Raw genomic sequence first — 18862 nt, forward strand, 5'->3', positions numbered from 1 at the left:
TGAAGGCAGGCCCCCTTCACAATAAAAACAACATGTGAAGGGAGAGAGATGATAGAAACCCTCCCTGCAGCAAAGCCCCCCTCCCTTAGCGCTGAGGGTGGAGGCCCCTGCCTAACAGCGCCAGGTGAGCGTCTGCTCTACCTGGAGACAGGTAAGCAGGTGAGCAGGAGGAGGAGGAGGGCCCCCCTCCTGGGCGCATGCGCAGCGGGTGGGAGGGAGGGAGGGGAAGGGACGGGTGTTTTCTGTGGAAGCCCTGGAAGGGACCCAGCCGCCTTCCAGCCGGGAAGAAGGAAGGGGAGAGGTCCTGAGGAGCAGGGCGGCTACTGTTGGCTGAGGGAGCCTTGCTTTCCTTCCTTGCCCTCAGGAGAGGAGGAAGGCGCCATTTTCCTCCCTCTGAGGCGTTTCTGGGAGAGCCCCAGGAGGCAAAAGGTGTGGCTCTGTTTTGGGGAATGGCTGGGGAGTGGGGGGTCTCGATGGCAGGGGGATTGCATTGTATTGGAGGATCTTTCTTTCTATCCACACTTATAACCCGCTTTGGGACCGCTTAAATTGCCATGGCTCCATTGCTATGGAATTCTGGGAATGGTAGTTTCCTGTGTACTCAGGAGGCAGCCCCACTCAGGGTGACCCAGGCGTCCTCCTTTCTCCAGGGCGTGTCCTCCATTCCAGCCTTCTGCCCATCCAGGATGAGTTTCTATATTTCTATCAGTGTTCTTAGCTTCTTAATTTGGGCGTGTCCTACATGTTTCTGGAGTGTCCTACATCTTGTGGTGGCTTGCTCTCCTTTTGCAGGGTGACCAGGTGTCCTCCTTTTTCAGGACATGTCCTCCATTTCAGCCTTCTGTCCCTGAGGGATTCCAGAATGTCCTCCATTCTGGGCATGGGTAAGAAGCATGCATTGATATTTCTGTGAGTTTGTTTAGGCTATCTTTGGCCATGCCTTACATTGTTCTGGCACGTCCTACATTTTGTGGAGCAGCTGTCCTCCTTTTTCAGGACATTTTCTCCATTTCAGCCTTCTGTCCAGGAGGAATGCCAAAAATTACTAAGAAGCATGCATTGATATTTCTGTGAGTGTTCTTAGCTTTTATGTGGTCGTGTTCTACATGTTTCTGGAGTGTACTACATTTTGTGGTGCCTTGCCCTCCTTTTGCAGGGCGATCAGGTGTCCTCCTTTCTCAGGACATGCCCTCTATTTCAGCCTTCTGAAATGTCTTCCCCTTTGGAACGTGACTAAGAAGCATGAACTTATATTTGTATGAGTGTTCTTAGCTTTTATTTTATAATGCCTTACATTGTTCTGGGATGTCCTACATTTTGTGGTGCCTTGTCTTCCTTTTGCAGAGTGACCAGATGTCCTCCTTTTTCAGGGAGTGTTTTAGCTCTTATTCCGTCACGCCCTACATTTTTTCTGGAAGGTGCTACATTTTGTGATGCCTTGTCCTCCTTTTTCAGGGTGACCAGGTGTCCTCCGTTCTCCAGGGCATGGCTTCCATTTCAGCCAGGAGGGATTCGAAAGTGTCCTCCCATTTTCAGCATGTGTAACAAGGATAAATTTATATGTATATGAGTGTTCTTAGCTTTTATTTTATGATGACCTATATTTTTCTGGAATGCTCTACGCATTGTGGTGCCTTGTCTTCCTTCACAGGTGTCCTACATTTCAGCCTTCAGGAGGAATTCCCAAATGTCTTCCATTTTGAGCATGATGACTAAGAAGCATGCATTTATATTTCTATGAGTGTTTTTAGCTTTTATTTTGCAGTGTCTGACATTTTTTTCTTGAGTGCCCTACATTTTGCAGTGCCTTGTCCTCCTTTGTGATTATGACCTCTGGTCACCCTGAGGCTGATACCTCACCTGGCAAGCACTTCCCTTCCCCTTGAATTGTAGGGAGAAAAAGCTAAAGGTCAAAATCTCTTGCTGTTTGTTGTTGTTTTCTGACTTATGGCAAGTATATCATGAGGTTTCCCTGCATGCAAGGTTTTTTTTAGAGGGGGTTTTCCCTTGCCTTCCCCAGAGGCTGAGAGAGTGTGCCTTGCCCAAAGTCACCCAGTGGGTTTCATGGCTGAACTGGGAATCGAACCCTGGTCTCTAGAGTCATAGTCCAACACGAGCAAGAGGTTTTGGCTTTTAAGATTTATCCCTACAGTCAAGGGAAAGGGAAATGCTTGCCAGATGAGATATCAATCCTGGCAGGAAGTGTCCTTCTACTCAGTGGGTCTGCCTTCTGCCTCAAAGTCCATTGAAAATTCCAGGGCCGCTGCCAGCCAGCATTGTTTTCTTTCTTTTCTGTACCTTGTTAACTATTGCTTGTGTGTGGCATCTCTGTTCTTTTCCCTCCATTTAAATATGTTTATTCACAAAGATGTCACACAAAGATCGGCAACCACATCACAACAAAACATCACATAACATATTGTAACAGTCACAGCACGCAAACAATAACAACAGACTGTACTTCCTGACCTCTGTATCGGGTCTTACTCTTAAAAAACCAAAATAAGATTTCCCTTTTAATTCTAAAAATATTATATAGTTCCTTCTGTACAATCATACTTTGTGTGTCTGTTTTACAACTATGAATCAACTAAGTGAGCCTATATCTACACACAGTTTCTTCATCCTAATTAATAAGCTCCTTTACACCTTCTAGATCGTCAAAATTGGAGTGACTTTTAAATATTAAATCAACTTCGCCCATTCCTTATCAGTTTTTTCAGTAAGACTTATTTCTGAGCAGTTTTGTCAATTTATCATTCTCTATGTAGTCATGTATCTTCCATAACCATTCTGACATTTCTGGTAGATTTCCATCCTTCCATTTTTTAGCGTATGCTATACTGGCGGCTGTTATCATATAGAACAATAATTTCCCATGTGTTTTTCCCATTTTATAGTCTAGCATGCCTAGTGGAAATATTTTGGGAGTGTGGTGGCTCTTTTCTGTGTGGTTATGAGATTTCTGTTTGTCTCTCAAAGAATGCCATTGTGGGGTGGAAAATAGGGGTAGCCATGTTGGCCATGCAGCAAAGTACAATAATATCCAATATCCACAAAACAGTGATACCTTTATGGGAGCAAAGAAAATGCACAAAATACACGATGCAAGCTTTCAAAACCATGCTGGCTTCTTCATCAGGCAAAAGTGTTAAAAATTAAATAGGATAAAGAACAAATATAACATGTTTACAAAATGTAGATCTATGACTCCAAGCTCGTTATTTTTTTCCCCTGTTTGATTTTTAACACCTTTGCCTGATGAAGAAGCCAGTGGAGCTTCAAAAGCTTACATCATGCATTTTGGTTGGGCACATAAAAGTATCACTGCTGTGTGGATTTTGGATGTTACTGTACATTACTGTAGAAGTGGTTAAGTTTCCAAAGACATAACCCTGTCAGTCTGGAATATCAGTATGCAAAGCGATTTTTGGGACTAACTGAGAGAAAGAAGTTGTAGCATAAACTTTTGTAGGTTTCATCTGCTTCCTTAGATGCATGGATTGGTTCGGTTGGGTAGCATTTGTCACATAAGTAAAGGTTCTGTCTTTTCTGTTATTGCTTCACCCTCCTCTTGAGTTAAGCCCTCTTAAATCCTTTCAAACTGAAAGTGATCTCATTAATAGTTAGGAGTCATCAATTCCCTTGTTTTGAGTCAGAAATGAAAATGAGATTAATATAATCTTTAATTATTTTTAAATGAGATTAATTTTTTTTTTAAGAAGGTGCATTTTAGATTCTTCAGAAAAGAAATTATTTTCCCACCCATTCTGCTGTGTGCATTTGAATGTGTGTGCCCCTTTCTCCTATTTTCTAGGAAACATGCCACAAAAATAATGTTTAACTTTATTTTTATTTGTGGAACAGGAGAAGTTGCAAATGTCTTCAAGGAATGTATCATCAGAGCGCAGACCAGGGCAACATGTTCGATCTGTCCATTATGATGAAGTATATGTGGATTCCCCTTCGCAAGAGGATTCAGAAAGGGATTTTCCAGATGCTGAACATATATTGAATGCAGATCCCCCGCTGCCACCACCTCTTCCTCTGCAGCCCCCCTTTGGGCCTGAATTTTATCCAAGTGAGAGTGAAGAACCAGCAGAAAGTTCTGATCTCAAGCCTGTGAGAAAATTCATTCCAGACTCATGGAAAAACTTCTTCAAAGGGAAAAAAGAAGATCCTGAATGGAGTAAGCCAGTAGCTGCAATTTCTGGTGGTGTTCAGTGTTCTCCCCCATCTTCTCCAACACTTACTACAGTGAGAACAGCCCAAACTTCAGCTCCAAGCTCTTACCAGGATCCATATGGCGGGTCAGGGGGAACTTATAATTCACGCAAAGAAGCTGAAGCCATGCTTCCTTCAGATCCTTACAGCTCTCTAGAAAGGCATACTCAAACAGTACAGACTTACAGTGAGAAAGTAGAAGCTTTTAATCTGAGATACTCTTACATGAAGTCTTGGGCAGGGTTGCTCAGGATCTTGGGTGTTGTTGAATTACTGTTGGGTGCAGCTGTATTTGCCTGTGTAACGGCTTACATTCACAAGGACAATGAGTGGTACAACATGTATGGCTACTCACAACCATATGGCTATGGAGCAAGCAGCACCTATGGAGGCTATTACTACAGTGGACCTAAAACCCCCTTTGTACTTGTTGTAGCTGCACTGGTTTGGATAGTGACTATCATACTTCTTGTACTTGGCATGTCAATGTATTATAGGACTATTCTTTTAGATTCCAACTGGTGGCCTTTAACTGAATTTGGAATCAACGTTGCTTTGTTTATTTTGTATATGTCAGCTGCTATAGTATACGTAAATGATACTAACAAAGGAGGGCTTTGCTATTACCAGTTATTTAACACGCCAATGAATGCATCATTTTGCCGTATAGAAGGGGGACAGACTGCCGCAATTATCTTCTTATTTGTAACAATGATTATTTATCTTATCGGTGCAATAGTTTGTCTAAAATTATGGAGACATGAAAGTGCACGGAGGCACAGAGAATTTATGGAACAACAAGTAAGTTGTGGCAAGAAAACTGTTTCTTTTCTGCTCTTCATTTTCTGGTCCAGTTTAGACATACAAAACAAGGTTGTTTCTTTTCTGCTCTTCATTTTCTGGTCCAGTTCAGACATACATGTTCAATACCTTACAAAGTGATTATACATCAGTGACTGACGAATCAGTGCGACTGTCGTTGCTTTTTACTATTTACTTTGTCTCCTTAGTTAGTTTCCTAAGAGGCAAAATGTGAAGACTTACAACATTTGAAAATACTAGCCATTCTTCACTGGAGATGTTTAATGTTTGTAGTGGCAGTCATTTTAAATGGTTTTAAATTACTAGGATGAATTTGCTCTTTGTTTGATAGCATTATAGTAAGATTCAGGGTTTTTTTGCCTAACATCTCAATGTCCAAAGTAACCAGAAAAGCAAAAAATGGTTTGGTCAGATACTCCTATAACAACATCTTGTGTATAGTAAATTGGAGAAACCTGTCCAGTCTTAGCTGCAATTCCATTATAAAAGGTTACTGTTATATATCACAGTTATGTGGTTGTGTTCAGTGGTGTAGGCTTCTCTGAAAAAATCTGAATTGGGATTTTTGTTCTGGATAAAAGTAGAGTATGATCTACTTTTTTACCATGTCTGTTTGACTTATAAAACTTTTAAATGTCCCAAATGGCTAACAGTATTCGACCTAATATAATTTATTTTGGAAAATATAATCAATTTAATGTGCTTTTAATATTATATTTAGAGAAGATAATATTTCGCTTTAGAAAAATTGAGAGCTTTATGTAGAAATTATTTTAAATATAATATCTGTCATTATATATTTATCCCATGGATTCCTCTTACAATATATTTTTTTAAATTTAAGAAGAAAAGACACTGAAAAAAATCAATACACAGATTAAAGCACATCTACAAACGGATTCTGTGATTGTCAACTCTTCTCCTTACAGCATGTCCTAACTCTCTTACACTTGAGTTCCTTAAAACATTTCCACTTTTTCTGTTTGTCTGAAGAATTATTTGCACTGCTTACGTACATTTCAACAAATCTGATTCAGAACTACTTGGTCTGCGTTCTCTTTTGCTGAAGGGATTTTTTTCCTTTGGACAAGAGAGGTGTATCCCAAATGTCATCATTTATTGTGCCTTCCAACGAATTTTATGAATCAGTTTTTTTAAGATATATGTCTTCCAAAATATTAAGTGCTAGAGAATTCTGGAAGACTTTCAAACCTATACCACATACTATGCCTCTTGTGCCTGTTATGTCTTAAAGTTTAATCTTGGACTACCTTTTGGCTGCATTATTACTCGGCAGTAGTAACTTGATAGTGGAGAAGCACTGACATGTATTGTTGCAGCAGCATGGCATTTTGATCAGTTTGAGATGTCAGAAGCTATGTCACTACACTGATCAGAAGTAATCTGAAGTATTTCTAAAATAATATGGATACATATGCAGTAATGTGATGATGGGACAATAAATGTCTAGTTTTGCTGAACTAGATTGTGCGTAACAACCAAAATGTTTCTTTTACAAAATAAATACTTCAGGATTTTGAAGGCTACTTACTTATGCACCTTCACACCCAATACCATGCTTGTGGTTGCAAAATTCCACACACACAGCCATGATTTATCCTATCATCCTTTATAAATGTTAATAATATTAATTCATTGTTATTAATTTATACAATATTGCTTTTTAGTCTTTGTAGTCTAGACTTGTATACTTCATGTTGTGTTTTTTTCTCTCCTTTTATTTAGATGAAGACACAGTCATTTACACCAAAAAGGATGGTAAGAACAAAGTATACATTTGCAGTATCCAAATACACTGTTGCATGTATTGGAGCTGAGCTTCCTACATTTTAGAAGGACCTGGGAGGAAGTGGGAGGTTAATATTTGTAGAATTATTTTGGTAGATGGTGATTCATGTTTTAAATCTGTTCAAAAAGGTTCCACACACTTTGCTTGGCTTATTGATGTCACTAGTCCATTGCTAGGCGGTGGCCTCAGTTTTTCATCCTCAGTTTTTTTCAGGAGGAACCTAAAATGTCTTGCTGCTATTGTCTCCTTCAAAGGCTGAATCAGAAAAAAATGAATCCAGCTGCTATCTCTAGAATAGATTTATGAAAATATTGATTTAAAGTTCAGCAGTTAATTCAATTGATTCATGGCTTTAGGGGCATTCACTAGAGAATGAAAAGAATAATAAAGAATAATAATAATAATACGTTTTATTTATAGACCGCTATTCCGCAATGATCATAGCGGTGTACAGTAAAAATTGCAATAGAATACAATACAAAATACACTGTGACAGTTAAAGGAGGGAGGGGCCTCTTCCTTCAGGCTGTCCCTGATGGAGCTGGGTCTGCCTGATCGCTCCCTCTCAGGCCAAGAAGCTCTCTGCTGGCAAGTGAATCTATTGGATTTTGTCCTATAGGTGATTGGTGGGCTGATTTTGTATCAGAGAACAATGCACTTAACTAATGGGAAACTTTCTCCTGATAGTTTTTTGTTGACACAAAGATAAACATATCAGGGTGAGGAATGTTGTTTGTGGAGAACTGTAGAAGAATTTGTAGTATTCTTTTTTCTGGATTCATGTCAACTCCATGTTCAGGAAATATAGGGAACTTCAGGCCCTGGGGCCAAATCTGACACACACAAATCAGAGTGATGACTATGTGCCCTTCCCTGTGATATGCCATCTTTCCTCAGCGTTTGTGGGGTTTCTCCCATTCAAAATGGTTGAATGCCTCCCCTAAGGCAACTCTGTTTACAGTAAGCATGTTTGTCTTTTTATTTTATTTTATTTATATCTTGCCTTTCTCCCACCACGGGACTCAAGGCACCTTACAACAAGGTTAAAACAAGGTACAGCTAACAACCTGCTAAGTTTTAAAATAAATTAAATACAATATACTGTTAAAATACGTGCAGTTTAAAACAATATAAATTAATTTCAAAAAATTACAGTGCTTAAACATGCCTTTGGTCACTGGAATGTGGTTCCCAAGACCCTTGCTGAATTGGAATACAGCCCTTGGGCTGAATCTGGTTCCCTACCATTGATGTTAGGAACATTTTTGTTACACTATAAAGAGCCCTGGTTCTTCTCTGAAGGGGAATGTCACCTTCCATTGTAAATGCTCTGGACTTTGTCATTTTGCAGCAGTTAATGGTTAAGCTATAATACTGCCAGTGTTGTTGTTACGGATATGGCTGTTGCATGTTTATTGGATGAAGAAATTGGAATTATTGTTTTAGGTTCATTGGATGTTGATGGGTTTTAAACATATGTTTAATATGTTTACTGTGTTCTCTGTTGGAATTCAGAGAGCCATTGGGACAATCCAAACAGGACATGGAGAGAGCAAAGAAGCAGGGAGAAGCATGCTAGCCAAATCAAAAGACCAAGACAGCTTTTTCTTTTTCTATTTTACTGTAGCAGTTCTAGGTTGAAACAAGTGAGGGCTGGGCTCCTTTGGGGAAGGAGAGTCGATGGTGTTTTGGATGAATTAGCTTCAAAGCCATCAGTGCACCATACCCACAACACCATGTTTTGTGACTTTCTGGCTGGACAGCCAGTGAGAATGCTGTCACTAGTAGCATGTTTGTTTGTTTTGTTATTGGAGTGCTCTGTCTGTGGACATCCTTCCCCACTACACACAGCTTATAGTAGTGGAGTAGTTTTTCTTTGTCCTGACCATTTCAGCAAGCTTGCTTTAAGGACTGGGATTCCACTCTGATTAATTTTTACAGATCTGAAAGAGTCTTTATTTGTAATGATTCCATTTCATATTAAATATTATGAGTTAGTGCTTCTCAGAGTGAATTTTATATCTATCCTTTTTATATAGCATGAAGACGAAAACAACAGTCCCAAAGTGACATTAAACTCAAAGAAATTAAAGCCTGTGGAAATGAAACCTGAACTACTCAACGGACATATACCAGCAGGACATATTCCCAAACCTATAGTGATGCCAGATTACTTAGCGTAAGTATATTACTGTAGTATTTATTATGAAATTTATTTTGGAACTATACATTTTCAGCTTCATGTGTAAGAAGATACATACATGTGAAACTACATGTTAATAGATCTGTGAATTTTGTTTAGAAGCATGAATGTTAATTTTTCATTTTGAGCTAATAGCCCCAACATATAAATTCTCTGTACTTCATTAATATAAATAGAAATATGATTGGTATTTTGACTTATCAAGAAAATGTGCTACATAAGCCATAAAGCATATCTGGTTAAAGCATGTAAAGCCGACTTCCTTTTTTTTAATCAAGGAAGTGCAGAACTATTTAATTTTTTAAATCTGAGTCACTAGGTATGAGTTATACGGGAAATAATAATCACAATGCTGAAATGTTGCCAAGCATCATCAAGTCTTATTTATCTAAGATAGGCAACTGCATGCATTAACCTACCACTACATTTGTGACAGTACAGTGAAATTGAAATTCCAAGTGATTTGATTAAATGAGCCAGGTTATGCTGTGCAGACCTTACTAATGCCTTCTTTCTCAATCTGAATAGCAATATTCCTTGCAGTAATGTATTTTTAAAGTTTTATTTTTATGTCTAACAAACACATTTGTAGCTTATTTAGACAGCTGATACTTTAGGACTGATGTGAAGGTCTGTCTTACAGTAAATATCCAGCAATTCGAACAAATGAGGAAAGAGATCGTTATAAAGCGGTGTTTAATGATCAGTTTTCTGAATATAAAGAGCTCTCTGCTGAAGTTCAAGCAGTCGTAAAGAAATTTGATGAGCTAGATGCATTGATGAGGAAGCTACCTCGGCAACCTGGGAACACACTGGTATGTACCAAAATGAATATGAATTCAGTTATTGTATTTATAATCAGTTTAGGCTGTAGCCATAGACTGGCCAATATGGTGAACCATTTCTATATGGTTATCTTTTAAATTTTTGGAAGTTTATATATTTGTTATGTTTATTGCTACAAAGCATAGCTTTTTATGGGAGGGACCAAAAATGGCTGAGACTTTTATTTATTATTTATCTCTGAAGAATTATAAATTTAAAATGTTGTAAATTGGACAAAATTTACTGAAATTGTTAACTAACAAATGCTTCCTCTCCTTTCCTTTGCTTACAAAACCAGAAGGAGTGATGCTTGTTTTCCAAATGGGGTCTGGGTATTGGTGTGGCCTGGTCATAATAGAGCTACAAAGATCTGTTGCTTCATAGTCTCTGGCAGCTTCCTAGGTAACTCCTAGGACACTATGCTGTTGTCAAGTTTAAAATGTTAAAATAGAAACAAACATTAAGGGAAGACATTGTAGAACATATGGTAGACATGGGATTTGAAAGGTGCTCTAATTTTTTCTGTTTAATTCTTCATAGGAACATGACAGAATTGCAAATGTTCTGCAACAGTATAAAAAGAAAAAGAATGTAAGTTGTCGTATCTGTTTATAAATGTAGTGTTGCTAATATTTGTTGCTGTTGTGTGCCTTCCATTAGTTTCTGACTTAAGATGACCCAAAGGAGAAACTGTCAGAGTTTTCTTGGGCTGAGAGTGTGTGACTTGGGCAGAAGATGGCCATGGCAAACCCCCTCTGAAGAAACTTACCAAGAAAACTCCATGATAGGGTCACCTTAGGGTTGCCATAATTCAGAAATGAATTGAAGGCACACAACAACAACAACAACAACAACAACAACAACAACTCTAGTTTAACTGATAGGATTCCCACCAAAATATAATAAATGAATAAAATGATGTATAGTAAATGTTATATATTAGAATAGGACACAGTAAAAACAGCTGGACTGTAAATTATTTTGATCATGCCATGAACGTCAGGCCATAATGGCTGTTTCTAAGGTATGGCAGAATTTGAATAGTGTAAAGACTGTATATTATATATTCTGATTTGGAGCTACATAGCTTTCAACAGGAGACATCAACAGTCTTCTTAAAAGGCTTGTGCCACTTTGCATTATAGTTTTGAGGTGGGTTTGTTCCTACCTTTTTAAAAGTACCTGTAATTACCTGAATGACAACCTAATGGATAGCATTCCATTAAATTTATTTTAAATATTCCTACCTTTCTTGACTTAGTTCTTGACTTAATTAACTCCAAGACCAGTACAAAATAAAATTAATTTGCTTTTCATTTTTCAGGATCCTACATTTTTAGAGAAGAAAGAAAGATGTGAATACCTAAAGAACAAACTCTCTCACATAAAACAACGGATTCAGGAATATGATAAAGTTATGAACTGGAATGCTTAGGATGCTTAGCTTTTTGTCTGAAGTTTATATATTTATTTATTGTCATTACTGTGTAAACATTCTGTTGTAAAATTAATGCTTAAATCACTGTCAGGTTTTTTTAAAAAAAGCAGTTTAACCTAACTCTGCTAAACATAATGATTTTATTTTCAGAAGTACTACTGTTTTATGCTGTGCCTGTGTATTTTGAGTACTGTATAACATAATCATCAGAGACAGTAGCTGTTTCCTGAAGATCTTCCCATAGGGGAATTTTGTGGATGGGCTAGCTATTGCATAATATTTCAGGGTTAGTGCAAATAAACAAAAAGTTGGAACATTTTGAGTTTAACCTTTGAATGCTGGTCTGCAGTTTGATGTTTTCTTGCTGATAAGTATCCTCATAATGTGTACAGCTGATCTGCCGCTCTGTCTATGACTGAAGTCAAGGTTTTCTGAATGTTTCAGTGTGTAGTTTGCTGTTGCTGGGTAACAGTGACTATTTTGTAAATTGAAATCATGTTTTCCCACCGGAAATACTGTAATATCTAGGAGGAGAGCTTCTTATGATGCCATCGTGCCTTGAGATAAATATTTCTTCACTAATATACTGTCATGCCTTGACTCCTTTCCAATACAATATTTCTAGTCTATAGCAATCATTTTTAAACTCTGCATGCTCCCTAAAAACATTACTAAATAATAAGTTTTATTCTGACATATTTTTATATTTCATAACTTTTGTAAAGAACCAAATTACAATATACTTTTGTTCATGTTAACAAAATCTTTAAACAGATACCATATTATTTCTGAATGATATTTTGCAAACTGTAGTTGTGTTTTTTTAACAGAGATTATAGACACCAACATTCTGAACTTTCAGGTCACTTGTATATTTTACTTATTTTATAATGATTGAAGATGTAAAAAAAATAAATTACAATCATATTACATGTTATGTGTGATACTAACTTCTATTCTGTTCATAAATATGTAGAGAATTACAACTGCTAGAATGATAAAACAGTAAAACTAGCTTTAAAAAAAACTAAAAAATTCACAGCAAGCTCATTATTTTCATTAAATATGTTGCTGCTAGTGGAGGCAGCCAAAATACAATGCAAAGAAAGGGAACAAAATGGCTAAATTGACTTCAAAGGCAATGAGTTATATTTTGAATGTATAGAAATGTCAAGATTTTTTTTAAAATGCAGAGTATTAAGCAGAGGGAAAAATCTTAAATAGAAACATGGGAAATGCTACAAATGGTTACCATTGTAGAAGACTACATGGTAGCTAATTCAGGTGATGATCATATTTTTAAGAATGGCATTACGAGAATCCTCCAGAGCTTGTAAATTGTGCAACCTAATCATAGGAGTTTACCATACGGGAGCAAAGTGCCCAAATCCCATGTATAAAAGGGGTTTAAATCCTGGGAAGATCCCACAAAAGCCAGATTGTTTTCACACACCTTGGGCTAATTGTGCATTACTTTCCCGAACATAAAAAGTGGCACGATTTTGCAACTTTTGTGCCCTGATGTTGTCTGAAAACAAATCCTGCTTTTGTGGGATTTTCCTGGATTTAAACCCTGCTTTTGCACAGGATTTGGCTGCTTCCCTCCCGTTTGATAAACTCCATAGTTCCTTCAGAATGCCAAGAAAATGCTGTCTGAAACTGACTTTTTGGCTACCACAAAAACATAGTTGAATGGAGTACTGAGCCAGGGCGTTTAGGGTGGTCTCAGACTGAACTATTTCTCAGTGTGTTTTGGACCTGTGTCTTGTGAATTTAGTTGATAATTTGTATGCACCTGTCATTATTGAGAACATTTGTGTTCTAATGTCCCCAATTATGAATAATTATGACTTCCCTAGTAATATTGCCCAGGGGGAACAGCCCTGTTGAACTGCTGCTGCCAAAAGAGTACCTTAAACCTAACACATTAATTATCCTATAGCTTTCATAAATGAAGTGGTTCTTAAGTCGGCTGACATACATATTGAACAGTTGTAGAACAAAAAAATGAGGTCAGTCAGGGGGAAGTGAAATTTTAAAAAATAGAAACTGATAATTATGTCAATTCATGAAATTACAATTCACATAGCATACTGACTTTGGTATGCTAATTAATGAATACTGATTGACCTACCAATGTCAAGATGTTTGTGTTACTCAGAACATTGCATTGCAGGGGAAAGGTGAAGGTAATCATTTAAGATAATTAGTACAGTCTGGTTTTTTTATTTATATTTCAGGATCCTCTAGCCTTTCATCCCTGTATCCCCTATATCTTCTGCCAACTTAAAATTACATTTCAGATAGAGAGATATTACTGTATTGCAAGTCCCAGCTCCCTTAACCGATGTCAAAGTGAGAGTTGCAATCCAACAACATTTGATTGGTATGATTCAGTGAAATCTAATCCATAAATGGTTACGGTATTTTTAAAATGTGTCTTTAAGACACCACAAAACTCTTGAGGGTGGTTACTTAAATCAGGAGTGGCCCAGTTAAGCTTTCTGCCAAAGACTGTGAGAGGCTTCTTCTTTTTCTTTCTTTATTTTTTTTATTTTTTTATTTTTATTTTTATTTTTTTTTTTGTGGTTGTGTAACTTCAAGTCATTTGTGACTTATGGCAACTCTAAAGTTGACCCTATCGCTTTTCTTTTTTATAAGATTTGTTCAGAATAGGGTTGCAGTTGTCTTACTCTGATGCTGAGAGCATATGATCTGCCCAGGAGAACGCAGTGAGTTTCCATGGCAGAGCAGACATTTGAATCTTGGCCTCCTGGAGGCATACAGAAACAACAATCCCTGAAGCAGGGACGTAGCCAGGATTTTGGGAAGGGGGGGGTCCAGACTAAGTGCCACCATGATAATGGGGCTTGGGTGTGGCGGCGCAGCAGCATGCACCATTCATTATTTCTAACGGAAGGGGGGGGTCCGGACCCCAAGAACCCCCCCCCCTTGGCTACGTCCCTTCCTGAAGTCCAAGTCCAGTGCTCAAACCACCATGGGAAAGTCACAGGCTACCAATTATGCCAAACAAATGTCTGTAAGTGACCAGAATTTTAGCCTTCTAGGGCTGTACCTAGATTAAAGCAATTTGACATCACTGTAACTGCCATGGCTGTGGAATCCTGGGATTTGTACTCTGTTATGTCACCAGAGATGGCTACATATATCACAAAACTACAGATCCCAGAATTCTATAGCTTTGCACCATGGCTGTTATAGCAGTGTCAAACTGCATTATTTCTGCAGGGCACATGTAGCCTAGGAGAGGCAAATCACTTTTTTTTTTTTTTTTTGCCAAAAAAAAGTGGTATGGGAGGAATTCAGTTGCAAGAACAACATTTAGGGCTACATTGTTCATCCACACCTTAAATGCTCACAGTATTTTCATCCTTTCTTTTTGTTAATATGAAAAGGTATGCACACATAATAGCTATAATCTAAAGAGCAATGTGGATAATGGGAGGCTCAGCAGGTGTCCTTTCTGCTTTTTTGCCAGCAGACAAAGAACTCTTTCTTTCTAATCTACAGGCACTTGACTTTCAATTGGTTGTGCAGCAGGGTTGGATTTTTTTTTAAAAAAAATCAGATTGTACTCAGCTTTATGTTTTAACGATGCTTTAAGTGCCTTGAAATTATTATTTTTAATTAATTTTAACAGCATTTTCTATATAATTATTGTAAAACTCTTCTGTTATATAGGACTGTAATCATATTTTCTCTTTAACTTATACTGTAAGTTGCCATGGAGTCCCATATTGGGAGAAATGGACCATATTAATTAAATAAATAGTGTTTCCTGAGCTGTATTCTGCATGCCATATAGATACTAGTTTTGGAAATGAAGAGTTAGAAAAAATGTGTATACTATGGAATGAATGAAGGTCTGCTAGTCAGAGGAAGGGAAGTTACAAATTTCACTGGGCATATGAAGTTGTTGTAGTGTGCCTTCAAGTTGTTTCTGATTTATGGCAAGCCTAGGGGAAACCCATCATGGCTGAGAGAATGTCACCAGTGTGTTTCATGGCCAAACTGGGAATCGAACCCTGGTCTCCAGAGTCATAGTCCAACAGTCAAACCACTACACTACACTAGTTCTCAACCGTATACTTACATATTCTTAAAGTAACTCTTTGGTTTGGGCTATTCATTGTACTTTGTACAAGGAAGAATTTAAAGTATTGCCTTGACTTCCAGATACTGCTGAACTACTATTGCTTCTTGATTGCTCATTGCTTGTCACATAATATTTGAGTTTTGAAATCTGGGGCACCAAAGGTATTTTGCTTTTGCATCTAACATTTGTTCAACCTTAATACATGTTTTAGTGGCTTGTTTACATTCATGACTTATGTGTGGCTTTTTCCCAAGGTATTTCAGAGGAGGAAGCCTAGGGAATTAGTAGGTCAGATTTCTGAATATTATGCGAGAAATTGGGAAGGACTGCCTGGGGCAAAGGGAGGAAAGTCAGTCAAAGGGGATAGGACTCTTATACTACCTGGATCTATCCACTCGTACAAATGAGAATGCGTTATCCTCTTGCTCTTTTTAAAAAACAGAAATCCAGGAGTGGAAGAAACACAACTGAATTGTTAAATGCACACAATGTATACATATATTTCTATACTAGGGTGCATGTTACATTACATTTCATTTATTATGGCAAATCGCATAAAGGGTGCATGCTCAATAATAATGTAGAGGGGGAGCGCAATATTCTGTCATTGGACACTTGATATGTGCCCCCCAACTGGTAAGAGGATATTCCCATACCCGAAATGATCCAAGTTTTATGCAAGATGAGAGATTATGTGCACATATAACCCTCACCTCCCCAGTTGACACTGAATGTGGCTCTCAACTGTAGAAGCAGCTTTTAAAGCTATGTTTTAGGAGATAGGATCATAGAGTTGGAAGATAGATGACTGTAGCAGGAAAAGGAGAAATTATTGTCTGCTGAGATATGATATTATAGCATTGTTTCATCCAAAAAGAAAATAACTAAATAAACTGGTACTTACATGAATCAGTTATTCTACCAGTGAAGCTGTGTGTTTCAGGCTAAACACATTCTAGCTAAACTGTAGAATCACCTTTGAGTTACCATTGCTCCTAATCTGATTGGTTAACAGTGCAGTCCTATGTAACTATTTAGAAATGAATGTCACTATGTGTAAAGAAGGGTATACCTAGGCAATTATAAGATGACGTAATTTTCTCAGGTGTGTGGGACATAGGTAGTAACTGGATTATTGTCAGGATTATCTTCGACGTTTTCAAATGATCTTATGATTTAAGTGCCTTAAAAATATTTTTGTATACACAAAGAAAACATGCAATGTTGATACATATTAGCTGTCATTATTAGTAGTCCAACACAGGGAGAATTCAGGATTGGTATTTACTCATGGGAGAACTGGGTGGTCTCGCTGTAAATTCCCATATGTCATTAGATGACTGTATGATAGTGATTTCTCACTCTTCCATGGATGGATAGCATAAACAAAAGAGATTCTGTTTGTGCTAATGTTAGAAAAAGCATCCTACTGTTTCAATACTTGTGGGTTTTTTTCCTGCTGGGAGCATTGATTAATACATGGATTAAGACCCACATAATATTTGTGATTTTCTAGTATATATCTTTGTAAACAGAAGGTGGATGCCAGATTTGATTTGTTTACAACCTGAAAACTGATGTAAAATAACCTATGTACCATCCACAGAAATCTAGAACAATCATACGTTTAAATCAAAAAGACAGCATCATTGCTGCACTTTTACACTTGTTCTTAGCCTAAAGGCTGACAAGAGATGTTATTGATGCAGAATACAGGTTCTTCTCCAATCCTAGTGAGCCCTGTAGGACATATAGAAATTAAAGTATTTCTACTAACTTCTAGTAAGCTATCACTGATAGTGGCTTTTTGAACGCCCCATCTGGCATACCTGAACATTAGTTTCAATTCTTCCAGTTCCGAAACTCATAAGTAACACATTAGTTGCTGTATGCTTTCAAGTCATTTCTGACTTGTGGCATCCCTAAGGCAAACCTATCATGGGATTTTCTTGGCAATAATTGTTCAGAGGAGCTTTGCCATTGCCTTCCCCTGAGGCTGAGAACATGTGACTTGCCCAAGGTAATGTTCCACTGATTTCAGTGAGTCTATTCTATGTCTGACATAAGTCTGGATCCAACCTAATATTAATAGTTATTATGTACTGTTGAGTGCACCTGGCCCTTGTTGTAGTGTTCCAAAGAAGCTGATTAAGCAGTTTGTAAAACTCATGTTATAATAATGACAAATCAGTCAACTAAGCCAGAGGAGATTTGTGGCATAAGCAGAAAAAACAAAAATGGGAGCACATCCAATGGAATCCATAGGTAGACATAATTTACTCCACTTCTACATATCCATCTTGTTTTTAATTCTTGTATATAAAATCATAGGTTTCTAATAAGTGCTGGATTTTGTCTCAGCGCCTTTTAATGATCCTCTCCAAGACAACCAAGATCTCTAACAGTCAGAACATAATGCACAGCCTTTCTTGGCAGTAATAATTACACTTTCAGACACTATGTAGTCAGCAATAAATAAAACCAGAGACTTAAAAAAAGTACAGGCTACACTGCAGTGCATTTACTTGAACAAGTATTTACTTTGTGAAGTTTGTGTATTTATGTTATTTATATTTAATAGTCTCATGTAAGCAGGAAACACAATGGTCAGGGAAACCATTTCCAGAACAAAGCGCTAGGTAAGCAAAGCCTCTGACCCATGTTTTTGTTACTCATAGCCAGCCCTATGAGTTTAAGTAGGTTTAGAGGTGAAATTGTATGACAGACTTGAAATTAGATAGAACACAGTCCATAGTTTTAGTAGTTTGCAAGCATTTTGACATGGGTCAGTATAGTCAATAAGAAGAGATTAGACCATATGAACTCAAAATAGCTAGTTTATTAATAAGGCTGGAGAACCAGCATGGTATAGTGGTTTGAGTGTTGGACTAGGACTCTGGGAGACCCAGGTTCAATTCCCCATTGGCCATGGAAACCTACTGGTGACCTTGGGCAAGTCACACACTCTCAGCCTCAGAAGAAAGCAAGAACATCTCCTCTCCATGGCAGAACAAATTCAGCTAAGAAAACTTGTGATAGGTTCTCCCTAAGGTTCCCATAGGTCAAAAATTACTGATGCACACAGCAACAATCAAAATACAGATTTGAAACTAGAAGGGAAATAAAATACCTGAAGGACAGGTTATGTTAATACTGTAGTTATGTTAACATAACATTGGATTTATGTTAATTGTGGCAGAGTAGTAATGGAGGAGGAAAATACCCTATTGTTGGTTCTGGAAGAAAGCTTTTATTATGGAATCAATCATTCCTGCAACTATATGTGGGGTAACTCTCCTGTTTTCCCCCAGCTTCTTCTGATTTTAACCCCCTTTACTGAAGAAAATCTGTTAAGAAGAAGAAGATAAAATACCTGCCCTAGGCCACTAGTTGATAAAGCTAACAGCCATCAGTCTGGATTCT

General features: G+C 37.7%; 1 protein-coding gene across 2 annotated transcripts; it reads left to right on the top strand.

The window, feature by feature from the left end:
* Positions 1–259: 259 nt before the first annotated feature.
* On the top strand, positions 260–11638 carry LOC149323897 (MARVEL domain-containing protein 2-like). Of its 2 annotated transcripts, none has more exons than XM_089493869.1 (7): positions 260–429; positions 3868–5025; positions 6793–6825; positions 8896–9035; positions 9703–9874; positions 10425–10475; positions 11209–11638. In XM_089493869.1, exons 2-7 carry the CDS (start codon positions 3880–3882, stop codon positions 11317–11319), a joined length of 1653 nt encoding a protein of 550 aa, XP_089349995.1. In that variant the 5' UTR covers positions 260–429; positions 3868–3879; the 3' UTR covers positions 11320–11638. The 2 variants fall into 2 exon arrangements, with proteins under 2 accessions (XP_089349995.1, XP_089349993.1); XM_089493867.1 differs by lacking the exon at positions 260–429 and adding an exon at positions 801–884.
* The last annotated feature ends 7224 nt before the right edge of the window (positions 11639–18862 follow it).

Source organism: Sceloporus occidentalis, unplaced genomic scaffold (assembly GCF_023333645.1).
Source record: "Sceloporus occidentalis isolate IW3139 unplaced genomic scaffold, rSceOcc1.0.p SCAF_1, whole genome shotgun sequence".
Lineage (NCBI taxonomy): Eukaryota > Metazoa > Chordata > Lepidosauria > Squamata > Phrynosomatidae > Sceloporus > Sceloporus occidentalis.

Excerpts from the sequence above, each read along its gene's own strand:
- LOC149323897 (XM_089493869.1), top strand. The coding sequence starts at position 3,880 with ATGTCTTCAAGGAATGTATCATCAGAGCGCAGACCAGGGCAACATGTT. Across the intron at positions 6,826-8,895 it reads CATTTACACCAAAAAGGATG|CATGAAGACGAAAACAACAG; the intron begins GTAAGAACAAAG and ends CTTTTTATATAG. Across the intron at positions 10,476-11,208 it reads AGTATAAAAAGAAAAAGAAT|GATCCTACATTTTTAGAGAA; the intron begins GTAAGTTGTCGT and ends TTCATTTTTCAG.